The following is a 14,949-nucleotide window of genomic DNA, read 5'->3' on the forward strand; positions in this document are numbered from 1 at the left end:
AGCAAGTAGTACTTGACTTGAGCTTTTGAAGTATGGGTAGAATCTTAATAGTCATAATTGTGGGGAAGTATAGCCAAGAAATAAGGAATAGTATAAACCAAAGGAAGGAGATAGAGAAGAGCAGTATATGTGCCAACACCGAAACTCACTAAGTGACTGAGGGATGACCTTCTTCTAGAGAGCTGGTGTGGAATAAGCCTGGAAACTGAGGAGCTATAAACTTGGAATGTACAGACTCAGAATCTATATTCAGGTGTTAATGGGGAGCCTTTGGAGATTTATGAGCAATTTGTGGTTTATGAGGTTTATGATACAATTCAATTCAAGCAGCACTTTTGTATGATTAACGAACAAAAAATGCAGAAACAGACTCAAACACAGAGAACATACTGGTGGTTGCCAAAGGGGAGGGTGGGGGACAAGCACAATGGGTGAAGGGGAGTGGGAGACACAGACTTTCAGTTATGGAATGAACCAGGCATGGGGATGAAAGGTACAGCATAGAGAATATAGTCAATGGTATTGTAATAGTGTTGTGTGGTGATAGATGGTGGACTCTCGTGGTGAGCACAGCGTAACACATGGAGTTGTTGAATCACTGTGTTGTGTGCTGAAACTAATGTAACATTGTGTGTCAGCTATACTCCACTGAAAAACTTACTTAATTTAAATCATAAATAAATTTAATGATGGATCAATAAAAGTAAATAAATAAAGTAATGGGACCTGGGGGAAAAAAATCTAAAAGTGCAGAATATATTTGAAATATATAGTGGAAATTTGATCAACCAGACAGAAAGCTACTATAATCCATATCTGGATGAAAAGATGGAAGTATTTTTAAATCATCAGATGAAAGTACATTTTGGAAATATCAAGCGTCCAAGAGGATAAACTACTTGAAAAAGTCTGGCCTGCAGAAAAGATAAGCTCTAGTTCCTAGTAAAATATATTATCTTATTTGTGCTAAATACTGTATTACTCAATAAAGTATGATTCTAATACTCTAAATGAGCAAGTGGAGATTTTTCTCTGTGTCAGAATTCTGTTCCCATTATCGCACTTCGTTTGGTAATATTCCAAGTGTTAAATTTTCATGACTGCCTCAGTTTGAGGCCTTTGAGAAGCAGAATTCACCAGAATAATACTTTTAAAGGATTGGCCGTTCTTTTATGTCCAAAGCTTTTTTGCCTTATAATTAAACTATCAATTCTTTCTTACAGAGACATGTGACACAGTCTGGGGGTAATCGTAAATTCAAGTGCACTGAATGTGGAAAAGCTTTCAAATACAAACATCATCTAAAAGAGCACTTAAGAATCCACAGTGGTAAATATTTGTTTTCTTTCTACATCTTGAATATTATAGCATATGTGGTAATAAAGAAATCTGTCATAACATGTGGTCTAGACACATGATCAGGAGCATCTTGCTTTTTCTTTTAGGGTAAAGACTTATCTGGAGAAATTTTCTATTTATAAGTGACATTTTTGGAGTCTTAATCTCTAACTGAAGCACGTTAAGCTAATGTAATATGACATACTCCAAATTTCCTAATCAGAATATAGCATGTTCTAACAAGAAGAACAGCCTCCTTTAGCTTTCTGATGGATGTTAATTTCATTGCCTCTTTTGCACAGTTAGCTAGGGAAGGACAAAGAAGATTCACAAGTCACAGTTTGCACAAGAAAGTAAGATGGAGACATTCTTAACATGAGAGAAGTAGAAGTGGAAACTCCAGATAGAAAATGGTGTGTGGGGTGATGCGGAGCTAGCCAGACAAGGCAGCACTGAGAATTGAAAAGAAAAATGTGTTCACCTATCATTTCACCTTTCTATTCCATATCACTTTCTAAATTGTTACTTATAAAATGATACTACATGATAAAAATATGTCTGTTTTAGAAACTTCTAAACATAAAGAACTGTATTTGCATTTCTTTAATGGCGCCACTTCAACAAAAGCTATAAAGAAAACTTGGTAGCGTCCCACGTGGCACTATGAAATCTGTTCATCTCCTGACTAATTTTGATATGTTATTTTAGATTTAAATAGTTTTAGTGAAAAAGAACTGTTTTCTAATTAACGAGAAATTATGAATGTCTGCACATGGCTTATTTCGTGGAAATTATTGAATTGACATTTACATCTTACAGATATCCTACAAAAAAAGTACAGCGGGTGGCCCTGTGAGGGGTGATTGGTGATATCTGTGTTTTATTTTGGAACTGCATTTCTAGAAGTTTTACTGTCTTGCTCATTGAGGGCTAAATAATGTTAAAGTTACCACTTTTGTTGAAACCAAGATTGTTGCATAGACATTTAAATATTTTCACACTTTCATATTTCTGGAAATTAGAGGTTGTTGTCTTTTGCAGTTGCCACAAGATCCTATTTCATAGAGAAGCTCGCGGGCAATTGAAAAATTCCCATCAAGAATACATTTTCAATGACCTATTATTTTCTTACCACAGATGATTTGAAGTTGTTGATAGAGATATAGCTAATTCAAGAGAGTTTTCTTAAATTTTGAGATTGGGGGTAAAGGAAGGAAAGAGTAAAATTTAGAGTAAGATTCACGTACAAAATGAATGTCACATGGTCCTGTTGCACTTACATAGGAGGATGCACTTACATAGAACCTGCAGATGATACAAAATTGGGAAGCATGGGTCACACCAAAGATTAAAATTGCAGGGCTAGAAACAGGAAGTTGATATTTAATCACAAAACTCTGCATTGACCTTCAAAAAGCAGTCTTGATCAAGTAGAAAGTGGGGAGCTACTACTGTCTGTACTGGAAAAATGTTAGGAGTCTGGATGGTCAAGAGCTTCCGATAAGCTTGTTAGCAGTGCGCTGCTGCTGCAGCTGAAGTAGCTAGTGAAAATTCAGGCCGCGTCATGGCTCACAGTGCACCCTCTGTGCTGTGCGCAGTCCATTCCTTACGTATTTATACCTGTCTTAGTATGAGGCTTGTATGCCTTTAATACAGCAGGAAATTTTAATTTATAAAAATATATTAGGAAAGTAAAGTAAAGAAAGTAGCACAAGCATGAAGTAAGCATGAAAACAAATGAACACCACGAAATGCCACGCACGTGCTGAAGGTGGACCACACATCAGACTCTTAAGGTTTGGGAAATAAGAAAACTACGTCAGTAACTGAGACCCAGACAGTCCATAAGTAAAAGGAATCAGTGACTAGAAAAAGCATCACTCTTGCTGCTACTAAGTAAGTCCATAGGGAAAGCTGTTCCTTGGAGCATCATAAACAGGAAAGGACAAAATACGTTTTATGTCATTTCCCCCAAATATCCTCAAAATAATACAGCAGAGAATTTGATAGGGTTTTCTTTTTAAAACAAGACTGTCCAATAGGAGGCCAGTGATATTTCACCAAAATGCAGTTCAGGAAAAGCATGTCTCCAGGGCAGCCACTTGGATACAATTCGAGTGTACAGCTTTCTGATGGTCTGGTTTATTCCAAGGGAAGGTAGCCAAGTGGGGCTATTCAATGTCCTCCCGGGACTGGTACCAATCTGTAAACATGTGGTGACTGGGTCTTGCAAAGGCAAATTACAGAAATTGAGAGCAAGCATTCAGAAACTATTGTACAAAGAAAACGCTGTGACAATTTTATTATATTTGATACAATATCAATCTGATATTAGATTGGAAATTTAAAATGAAAAAAAATGAAGAAAAAAAACCCACCCTTCACCACAGATAGTTTTGAAAGCACTGTTTAGAGTATCTAGCAATGGATGAGCTTCATAGCCTTAAAGAAACCTCTGTAATTTTGTTCTCAGCTGTGTTTTTAATCAGGGCCTTCAAATTATACTCCCTAAATTTACCAGAATTGTTGCTCTCTTCTGATACCATTAAAATGAGCCCTCTGCAGAGTCATGTGTGTTGCCCATCATCTGAACTCTGCCTGTGGGAGCTGAGCTATGATGAGGGGCAGATCACCTCCCCTCCACTCAGAGGTGAGGCAAAAGAGCTCCTGCTCCCAGCCCGTGATCCTCTCCAGAAAATAATTTAGGTTTTTTCGATAGCCCTAGACCTTTAGCCTGGAAAATTTTTACATCAGATGCAACCAAACACCCACTTCCGCCATTACAAAAAAGAAATCAGTATTCATGGGACATCTGACTTTTCACAGCACAACTTCCTGATGCCACCTCCAGGGTTTAACAGTTGCAGGACAGATGAATTAGGTGATATACTTTAGCTATAAACCGTAAAGCTAGGAAATTAGAAACAAGAGGTTTTCCAACAAACATAGTGGATTTGGCTTTACAACGTTTGTTCTGGTGATGATACAATATCAGGTAACTCCCGACAATAATAATGATAACTAGTATTTATTGAATACTTAACTATTTACAGCCACATTCTAGTTATTTGGGTACATAAATGCATACAGTCCTCACCACGCCCTTATGAGATAGATGCTATTATTTCCTCCTTTTTTACTGATGAGAACATGGAGGTTCAGAGAGCTTAATTAACCTATCCAAAGTCACTCAGCCTCTTCATGGCAAAGCCGGAGCCCCACTGTAGGTATCCTGACTCCAAAGCGGTTGCCTTAGCCACTGTGCTCCTCTGTCTCCCTGTTTGTAAAGATAAAAATAATCTATATTATAGATTCCTATGTTTTGAGTGTCTCTAGCAAGAGAGCAAGCATATAGCTTATCTAAAAATGTTACCAATAATTTAAAATGTTATCCAATAATTTAAAATGTTAAAATGGAGATATACTAAAACATATCCCTCATTTTACCCCCACTGGAAATTTTCCTGATACATTTTGAGTATTGAATCATATTTCAGGCATCCCTTTGGAACGATATTGATAAATTGGAGAATTTCCAGAGATGAGTTAACAAGTGGGTAAGGGTTCTAAAACCCATGTCCTATGAGGAGTCTTTGAAGGACCGCGGTATATTTAATCCACACAAAGGAAGTTTAAGGATGCAGATGACAGCTCATCATCAGTTTGAAAATCTGGATTTCAGAAGAAAAGTTAGACTTGTTCTGTGTGGCATCAGTGGGCAGGAAAGTAGGCTGTTATAACAAGGGAAATCTGGCTTAGTACTCAACCTAGCTCTCAGTAGAATTACCTTTTTTTTTTTAATTTTTTTATGTTTATTTTTGAGAGAAACACAGAGACAGAGAACAGAGTGTGAGCTGGGGAGGGGAAGAGAGAGAGGGAGACACAGAATCCAAAGCAGGCTCCAGGCTCTGAGCTGTCAGCACAAAGCCTGACGTGGGGCTTGAACTCACGGACTGCAAGATCATGACCTGAGCCGAAGTCAGACACTTAACCAACTGAGCCACCCAGGCTCCCCAGAGTTACTTTTTAAAAGAATAACTAACATGTATTAAGACCACACAAAAAGTTTTGTTATATTATGTCATGTAACTGCTATAACAGTCCATTGAGGATGTATCTACATTTATTTACACACCAAAACACTGAAGTTTGGAAAGATTTAGAGAATAGTAAGTGACAGAGCCAGGTTTTGAACCCAAATTCATGATCCTCAGCAGAACCAGACTAGACCATCTTTCATAGAGCTGTCCAGCAGGTAATAACTTTCTTTTAATAAAGGAGCTTAAGCAGGAGACTAGCCAAAGTCAAGGATGATATAAAATGAATTTTTTATTGCAAGGATATAAAATGAACTCTTTTACCGAATAAGAGGGCCTCTTAGATCACTTCCAGTTCTAATATCTGATTCTTCAAGTAATTATACTTTGAGAAAATATAAGTCACTTTTTAAAAACTTTGCACTGAAATTACATTGTTAGAAGAGTTTACACCGACTTTCCCACTGCTTCCATTTTAATTCTTAAAAAGAACAGAGGAAAGAAAGAGCTTTATTTTGATACTGAGTAGATAAATTAGCATCACCGTATTTCATAATTCTGCAATTAGCCATTCATTCATCTCAAAAAGGTTTAGTGAGCATTTTTGTGACCTACACAAAGGATAAATGGCACAGAAGACTCAGGTTCCCACCTTATTGAGACTCACAGTCTGAAAACTATAAATTACAAATTAATGAACTATAAATTAAAATTAAAGTGAAAATTAGGTTTGTATGAAAATATTCCATTTGGCTTCATGCTTTTCAAATTTTTCTACCAAAGTATCCCTAACAGCCAAGAAGAATAAATGCCTTGTACCCCCAAAGGTCTAGGGAAGCAACTTGATGAAGGCCTGTACAAGCAAGGTGCTTCTTTGACATTGTGGTTATATTCCTAACAATTCACACAAATGTTTTATTATTCTCCATAGTGTAATCTGTGTTTTAATATTGCAATGTTTTAAATTACCATAACTGCTGTCACTAAAATTGAAACTATAAGAAAGTTTTGCGTACCCATTAGAACATTGCCTTATGTCTCCAGGAGTACATACCTCCTAGTTTAATAAGCCGTCGCTCCTAGCAGTACCTCATATCTAAAGTTTTCTTCCCATTGAGATCTTTTCAAGGAAACCTTAAAACCTTGTGGATATGGGAAGTGTAGGTATTCGTATGATGTATACAGTCAAGGATAGATATTGGTACTTAAGTCTTATGGGAGATTTTACTTACTTTTCTTCTAATAATTTCTCCTATGGATGGTTAAGTATAGTGAAATAGAGAAAATAACATAGGGAGGTGAAATAAGATAACAAAAATGATTTGAAAGAATAGATGTACGTTTGACCCTTGAACGATGCAGGGGTTATGGGTGCTGGTGCCCCGTGCAGTCAGAAATCCACATACAACTTTTGACTTCCCAAAAACTTAATTACTAATAGCCTGCTCTTGACCAGAAGCCTTACCAACAGCATAAATAGTCAATTAATACATATTTTATATGTTATATGTATTATATACTGTATTCTTAGAATAAAGTAAGCTCCAGAAAAGAAAACGTTATTAAGAAAGCCATAAGGAAAATACATTTACAGTACTGTATTATATTTATTGAAAACCTTCCACGTGTAAGTCAACCTGTGCAGTTCAAATCCATGTTGTTCAAGAGTCAGCTGTAATTATTTGAGAATTATTTGAAGGTTTAAAGGTTAGCAGAAATATTACATACATATGCTGCAAAGATTCCCTGATTGGCTAGCACATGTACTTCAGACTAAGGTTTTATTAGTCTTCATAGCATTTATGTCAGTTCTGAACTGCAAATGACGATTCTAAATAAAATTGTATCACAAGATCCACAGTAACCTCTTTTTAAATTGATACTGCTTGCTTAAAGGAAAATGTGGACACATAAAAATGTATGTGTAATAATGCAGTGAATGTAATTTATTTTGTTTAGGAGAGAAGCCATATGAATGCCCAAACTGCAAGAAACGTTTTTCCCATTCTGGTTCCTATAGCTCACACATAAGCAGCAAGAAATGTATCAGCTTGATGCCTGTGAATGGGCGACCAAGAACAGGACTCAAGACGTCTCAGTGTTCCTCACCATCTCTTTCGGCCTCACCAGGCAGTCCCACACGACCACAGATAAGGCAAAAGATAGAGAATAAACCCCTTCAAGAGCAACTTTCTATAAACCAAATTAAAACTGAACCTGTGGATTATGAATTCAAACCCATTGTGGTTGCTTCAGGAATCAACTGTTCAACCCCTTTACAAAATGGGGTTTTTAGTGGTGGTGGCCCGTTACAGGCAACCAGTTCTCCTCAGGGTGTGGTGCAAGCTGTTGTTCTGCCAACAGTTGGTTTGGTGTCTCCCATAAGTATCAATTTAAGCGATATTCAGAATGTACTTAAAGTGGCAGTAGATGGTAATGTAATAAGGCAAGTTTTGGAGAATAATCAAGCCAATCTTGCATCCAAAGAACAAGAAACAATCAATGCTTCATCCATACAGCAAGGTGGCCATTCTGTTATTTCCGCCATCAGTCTTCCTTTGGTTGATCAAGATGGAACAACCAAAATTATCATTAACTACAGTCTTGAGCAGCCTAGCCAACTTCAAGTTGTTCCTCAGAATTTAAAAAAAGAAAATCCGGTCCCCACAAACAGTTGCAAAAGTGAAAAGTTACCCGAAGATCTTACTGTTAAATCTGAGAAGGACAAAAGCTTTGAAGGAGGAGTGAGCGATAGCACTTGCCTTCTGTGTGACGAATGTCCAGGAGATATTAATGCACTTCCAGAATTAAAGCACTATGACCTAAAGCAGCCTGCTCAGCCCCCTCCACTCCCTGCACCAGAAGCTGAGAAGCCCGAGTCCTCTGTTTCATCAAGTGGAGATGGCAATTTGTCTCCCAGTCAGCCACCTTTAAAGAACCTTTTGTCTCTTCTAAAAGCGTATTATGCTTTGAATGCACAACCGAGTGCAGAAGAGCTCTCAAAAATTGCTGATTCAGTAAACCTACCACTGGATGTAGTAAAAAAGTGGTTTGAAAAGATGCAAGCTGGACAGATCTCAGTGCAGTCTTCTGAACCATCTTCTCCCGAACCAGGCAAAGTCAATATCCCTGCAAAGAACGATGAGCAGCCTCAATCTACAAATGCAAATGAACCCCCAGACAGCACAGCAAGTCTGCAAAGCCCCCTGAAGATGACTAACTCTCCAGTTTTACCAGCGGGATCAGCCATCAATGGTTCCAGAAGTAGTCCATCATCCCCCTCACCTCTAAACCTTTCCTCATCCAGAAATACACAGGGTTACTTGTACACAGCGGAAGGTGCACAGGAAGAACCACAAGTAGAACCTCTTGATCTTTCACTACCAAAGCAACAGGGAGAATTATTGGAAAGGTCAACTATCACTAGTGTTTACCAGAACAGTGTTTATTCTGTCCAGGAAGAACCCTTGAACTTATCTTGTGCAAAAAAGGAGCCACAAAAGGACAGTTGTGTTACAGACTCAGAACCAGTTGTAAATGTAATCCCACCAAGTGCCAACCCCATAAATATTGCTATACCTACAGTCACTGCCCAGTTACCCACAATCGTGGCCATTGCTGACCAGAACAGTGTTCCATGCTTGCGAGCACTAGCTGCCAATAAGCAGACTATTCTGATTCCCCAGGTGGCTTACACATACTCTACTACCGTCAGCCCTGCAGTCCAGGAACCACCCTTGAAAGTGATCCAGCCAAATGGGAATCAGGTAACCAAAAAAAAAAAAAAAAAAAAAGTCCTCCCCATCCTGAAGTTGTTTGGTAAAATGCTAGTTTGACCTATTTCAGTAAAAGTTTTCCTTTTTTTTTTAAGTTTATTTATTTTGAGAGAGAGAGCGCGCGCGCACACGCACACGCGCGCGCGCGCAAGTGGGGGAGGGGCAGAGAGAGTGTGAGAAAGAAAATCCCAAGCAGGCTCTGCGTTGCCAGCACAGAGCCTGAAGTGGGACTCGAACCCACAAAGCTAAGAGATCATGACCTGAGCCAAAACCAAGAGTCGGCTTAATTGACTGAGCCACCCAGGCACCCCTTCAGTGAAATTTTTCTAATAAAAATCAGTCTCTGTAGAGCCAAGCAGGTTGATACAGACTATCATTTTTGAAAAGAAATAGATGAATGTTTGCTTTAACTTTTGTAGCATCCCGTCTTCAGTGTTTTACTAATCCAAGGGATAGTTATCAACTACAGTTTTAATTGTTATTCTACTCTGATAATGAGAATTCTCAGCTAAAAACTTGACTATTTGAAGGAAGAAAAGAAATACTGGAATACTCACTAATTGGATTCCTGGTTTTATAGTTATATTCCCAAATTAGTAACGGTTTCTGCCTTATGATAACTAACACATGAAACCATGTTGCCATTCATAGACATTTCACCCCAGCAGAACTTAGTTATTACTTTTTATGTGTTAACACCTATGTTTGTTAAAGGCTTTAATTAAAAAAGAATTAAGTATACAAAGAGCCCATCTAGTGAATGTGCTGATCACTTTATGAGCTGTGAACTAAAACAGTATTCAGTCATAATTAATATATATGAGGAAGCATTGTTGTGAATCTATATATACATTTCCCTCCTTACTTTCCCCCCAAAATCCATGATGTGGTTTTAGATAGAACCATTTTGTGTGACTATTGTGTGGCTCGTTGTCCAGACTTTTTCTAGGTCACCAACCTTGATGTCCCCCCCCCAATTTTTTTCATCAATTTCTGATTGAATCAACCAAATACCAGGATAAATTTGATCTTTTATCCAAATTCATGCTATAAGTAGGTGCAATGAACATAATTACAATATCCTGTTCAAATGTGTATTTGCTGCTTTTTTCCCCCTTAAATATTGCTACTGATTGGGTTTCCTGCCATTGTGATTACTCTTGAAAAAAATTCTCACATGACCAATGACTTCACCTAGATTCTTGGTGTATAAAACACTGTGTACACCTTTGAAGAATAAAGGGAGACCCACTAACCTTTCAGTTAATCATATGACCAGATCAAATAGCAATAAAAGTAGTCAGGTTACTTCAGCGCAAACCAGCAGCTCACAAATGACCCAAATGGCTGCACCTCTCCCACCTTGCAGAACTAGAAGAAATGTTGTAAAAACCTTTTAACTTTCAGAAAATTTGTGGGTTTAGAGACAATAGAACGGAAGACATTAGGAAAGATGAGAGGATCTTGAGGAACCCAATTCCTCTACCAATCGTTGTTTACCTACATGAGCATCCTGCACAAAAGTACCTCCCTGAGACTGCTGAAATTATTTTATTCCACTGAAAGTCTGCAGATTTATTTTGACCAGCAAGTATTCTTGTTTGAAAATGCAGACTCTCCTGCACAGTTTTTCATCTTGTTCCTTAGAAAAGTAGTAGAGCAGACCTCTCTTTTCAAAAAAAAAAAAAAAAAAAAACCAGGGAGGTCAGTTCATAGAACTCTGAAATTCTGGAGGACACAATTCAAAGACCACTTTGTAAAAATAGAATCTTAACTTTTGCTCTGTAAAACCCAGAATGAAAACAATGATGCAGTTGGAAATTAGTGATTATGTAGCACACCCTTAAGTTAATATTTTTGGCAAATTTCTCATAAAGGTATTATTTATTTGGAACCAAATAAATTTGGTTACTATGCATTTTACATTCTTTCTTTTTGGTGTCCTTTCTTTTCATCAGTTGATCACTTGTTTTTGTCATCATTGTAACTATATTGCCCCCAACCTCCCTTTTGTCTATATGAACCCCCACCTGTCACCTAGCCCCACCCTTGGAGCCCATCTGCAGTGATGAGTAGTATGCTTGCTTTGGTCAAATTATTAAAAGTATAAATCGGGGCACTGGGTGGCCTAGTTGGTTAAACCTCGAATTCTTGCTTTTTGGTGCAGGTCGTGTATCAAGGTCATAGAATCTAGCCCCATGTCTGGCTCCAGGCTGAGCATGGAGCCTGCTTAGGATTCTCGCCCCCCTCTTCTCTCTCCCCCACTCGTGAGGGAGATGCAATGCACTCTTGCTCTAAAGTAAAAAGATTTTTTTTAATTAAGTAGTTTCTTTTAACCTATGCTTTTATATAGGTCTCTTGTTTATCTTTTAAGTAGAAATTAAATTTTATCTTCTTTTCTTCCTTTAGGATGAAAGGCAAGACACTAGCTCAGAAGGAGTATCAAATGTAGAGGATCAGAATGACTCTGACTCTACACCACCCAAAAAGAAAATGCGGAAGACAGAAAATGGAATGTATGCTTGTGATTTGTGTGATAAGATATTCCAAAAGAGTAGCTCGTTATTGAGACATAAATATGAACACACAGGTATGTTGATGAACCTGATGACTTGAAAAGTGAATCTGCAGTGCTTTCCCCAAACTGAAGTGCCCCCAAAATCCTTGTGAGGATTGTTTCATGGCTGTGTTCTTATTTTGCAGGTAAAAGACCTCACGAGTGTGGAATCTGTAAAAAGGCATTTAAACACAAACATCATTTGATTGAACACATGCGATTGCATTCTGGAGAAAAGCCCTATCAATGTGACAAATGTGGCAAGCGTTTCTCACACTCTGGGTCTTACTCGCAACACATGAATCATCGCTACTCCTACTGCAAGAGAGAAGCGGAAGAGCGCGATAGCACCGAGCAGGAAGAGGCGGGACCGGAAGTCCTGAGGAGTGAGCACGTTGGTGCTCAGGCGTCCCCCTCACAGGCCGACTCAGATGAGAGAGAGAGTTTGACAAGGGAAGAGGATGAAGATAGTGACAAAGAGGAAGAGGAGGAGGAGGACAAAGAGATGGAAGAACTGCAGGAAGAAAAAGAATGTGAAAAACCACAAGGGGACGAGGAAGAGGAGGAGGAGGAAGACGAGATGGAGGAAGAAGAGGGAGAAGAGGCAGAGAATGAGGGAGAAGAGGCAAAAACTGAAGGTCTGATGAAGGATGATGAAGCTGTAAATCAAGCAAGCAGCTTAGAACAAAAAGTAAGCGAGAATAGTGAGCAGGTGTCAGAAGAAAAAACAAATGAAGCCTAATAGTTTTTCTAGAAGGAAAATAAATTCTAATTGGTAATGAAGTTTGTTCTATATTATACATGCTTTTCATGGAAACACAGTAACCCGTATACTGTGGTTTCTGTTCACTACTGTGTAAAGTAAAAATTTAAAAAAATACAAAATACAAAAAAAAAAAAAAAAAAACACACAAAAAAAAATCCGGGTGTGCCTGATCTCAGACCTAGTAATTTTTCATGCATTTTTCAAAGTTAGGAACAAGTTTGTAACACGAAGCAGATTAGAAAACTTTAATGACTCGGAAAGCAAAGATTGAACAGGTTAAAGGAAACTGATTAATTAGGTAAGCATCTGGCATTGTTTCATTTTTGTCAGTATTATCACTCTTACGTTGGTTTATTCTTAAGCTGTACAATTGGGAGAAATTTTATAATTTTTTATTGGTAAACGTATGCTAAATCCGCTTCAGTATTTTATTATGTTTTTTAAAATGTGAGAACTTCTGCACTACAGAATTCCCTTCACAGAGAAGTATAATGCAGTTCCAAACCATGCTAGCTACCTTTTATAAATCCAATCTAGAAGGTAGTAATTTCTAATACTTAGATGTCATAGTGGAGTATTATCATTTAAAGTGTATTGTTAGCCTTAAGAAAGCAGCCGATAGAAGAACTGAAGTTTCTTACTCATGTGGTTTCAAATGGAGTTCAGAAGATTGCCATTGAGTTCTGATTGCAGGGACTAACAGTGTTAATGCTGGGAAGGGCAGCAGAGTCGTCAGAATCAGTGTCTGTAATCGTGTTTTGAATATGTGGTGACAAATATGAAGGATATGATATGAAGCTTTGTGTCTCCTTTGGCCTTAAGCAAGACCTGTGTGCTGTAAGTGCCATTTATCAGTATTTTCAAGGCTCTAACCCGCCTTCGTTCAGTGTGTGGCCTACAATAACTAGCATTTGTCGATTTGTTTGTTGTATCAAAATTCCAAATAAAACTTAAAACCACTGACTCTTGTCAGAGAAACCTAAACACTGGGACATTTCACCCTTTAATTCCTCAGCATCCATTTTGTGTTAATTGACTTTCAAAATTTCTCTACAGAAATGAAAGGGAAATTTTCTAATCTGCTCTATCCATGTACTTGCATTTCAGACATGGACATGCCATCATTGTTTGGCTCATAACTGTTTCCAAATGTTAGTTATTATGGACCCAGTTTATTAACAACATTAGCTGATTTTTACCTATCAGTATTATTTTATTTCTTTTAGTTTATAGATCTGTGCAACATTTTTGTACTGTACGTCTTCAAACCTGGCAGTATTAATACCCTTCTTACTGACATGTACTTTTAGTTTTAGAAAACTTTTATATTTATGTGTCTTATTTTTATATTTCTTTATTTATTACACAGTGTAGTGTATAATACTGTAGTTTGTATTAATACAATAATATATTTTAGTATGAAAATTTGGAAAGTTGATAAGATTTAAAGTAGAGATGCAATTGGTTCTCTTGCATTGAGATTTGATTTAACAGTGTTATGTTAACATTTATACTTGCCTTGGACTGTAGAACAGAATTTAAATGGGAATGTATTAGTTTTACAACTACAATCAAGTCATTTTACCTTTACCCAGTTTTTAATATAAAACTCTTAAATTTTGAAATTCACTGTGTGACTAATAGCATGATGCTCTGCAGTTTTATTAAGAGATTAGCCTAACCATAAAACTCTCATTTCCTTAGTAAGCCAAATTAGGATAACCTTATATAAACAGTGTTGGGAACAATGTTTAACATTTTGTGCCAATTTGTTCCTGTATTCATGTATGTAAGTTACAAATCTGATTCTTCATTTTTAAGTTCCTTGTTACACCATGGTCATTTTCTAGTTTTTTACCAGACTCCCCCATCTCACAATAAAATGCATCAACAAGCCTGACCTGCTGTCGTTCTTTTAATTATTATCAAGATTTTCTTTGGAAATCTCTCTGTGAAGGTGGGGTATTACACTGTCATCCTGCACTTGATTTACCTTGGGCTGAATCTGGGTAAGAAACTAAATGTTTTAGACACTCACCACTAAATCGTGGGTTTCCCTTTGGCTAAGTGTTTCTGGGAAGGTCAGAGTTGGCAACTAAAGGCTTCCTCAGAGGTTACTCCCTCTTCCTGAAACGCTTAACCACCACCACCCCCACTCTTGATCCCATGACATCTCACCCTCCGGTCACTGCAGGGAAGCCTGGGTTTAGATGCCTTTCCTCTGTACACTCCTCGTCCCTTGTACCTTTCTTGCCATAGCTCTCGTGGTTATTTATATTCCTTCCCCACTAGGAAGAGGAACCGCATCTGCCAGAGTCACTCTCACATCCCCAATGCCTAGCAGAGTGCCTGGCACTAATAGGTACAACAAATTCTGTTGAGTGAAAATACAATTTGCATGTTAACAGAGTTCGGCTATGTCTTTACTACTCTTTTGCTTCTAATCTAAGAACATGTATATTAAATAAGTCCAGA

The 14,949-nt window shown here is 37.7% G+C and overlaps 1 protein-coding gene across 2 annotated transcripts in view; it reads left to right on the plus strand.

The window, feature by feature from the left end:
- Nucleotides 1–14,374, plus strand: part of ZEB1 (zinc finger E-box binding homeobox 1) — a 199,395-nt gene extending 185,021 nt beyond the window's left edge. For both annotated transcript variants that reach the window (XM_030321199.2, XM_030321198.1), the window contains exons 6-9: nt 1,224–1,329; nt 7,335–9,142; nt 11,561–11,741; nt 11,855–14,374. In XM_030321199.2, the coding sequence (XP_030177059.1) occupies nt 1,224–1,329; nt 7,335–9,142; nt 11,561–11,741; nt 11,855–12,450 (2,691 nt within the window). In that variant the 3' untranslated portion in view covers nt 12,451–14,374. The remainder of the gene's footprint in view (nt 1–1,223; nt 1,330–7,334; nt 9,143–11,560; nt 11,742–11,854) is intronic.
- Nucleotides 14,375–14,949: the final 575 nt, after the last annotated feature.

This window comes from Lynx canadensis, chromosome B4 (genome assembly GCF_007474595.2).
Source record: "Lynx canadensis isolate LIC74 chromosome B4, mLynCan4.pri.v2, whole genome shotgun sequence".
Classification (NCBI taxonomy): domain Eukaryota; kingdom Metazoa; phylum Chordata; class Mammalia; order Carnivora; family Felidae; genus Lynx; species Lynx canadensis.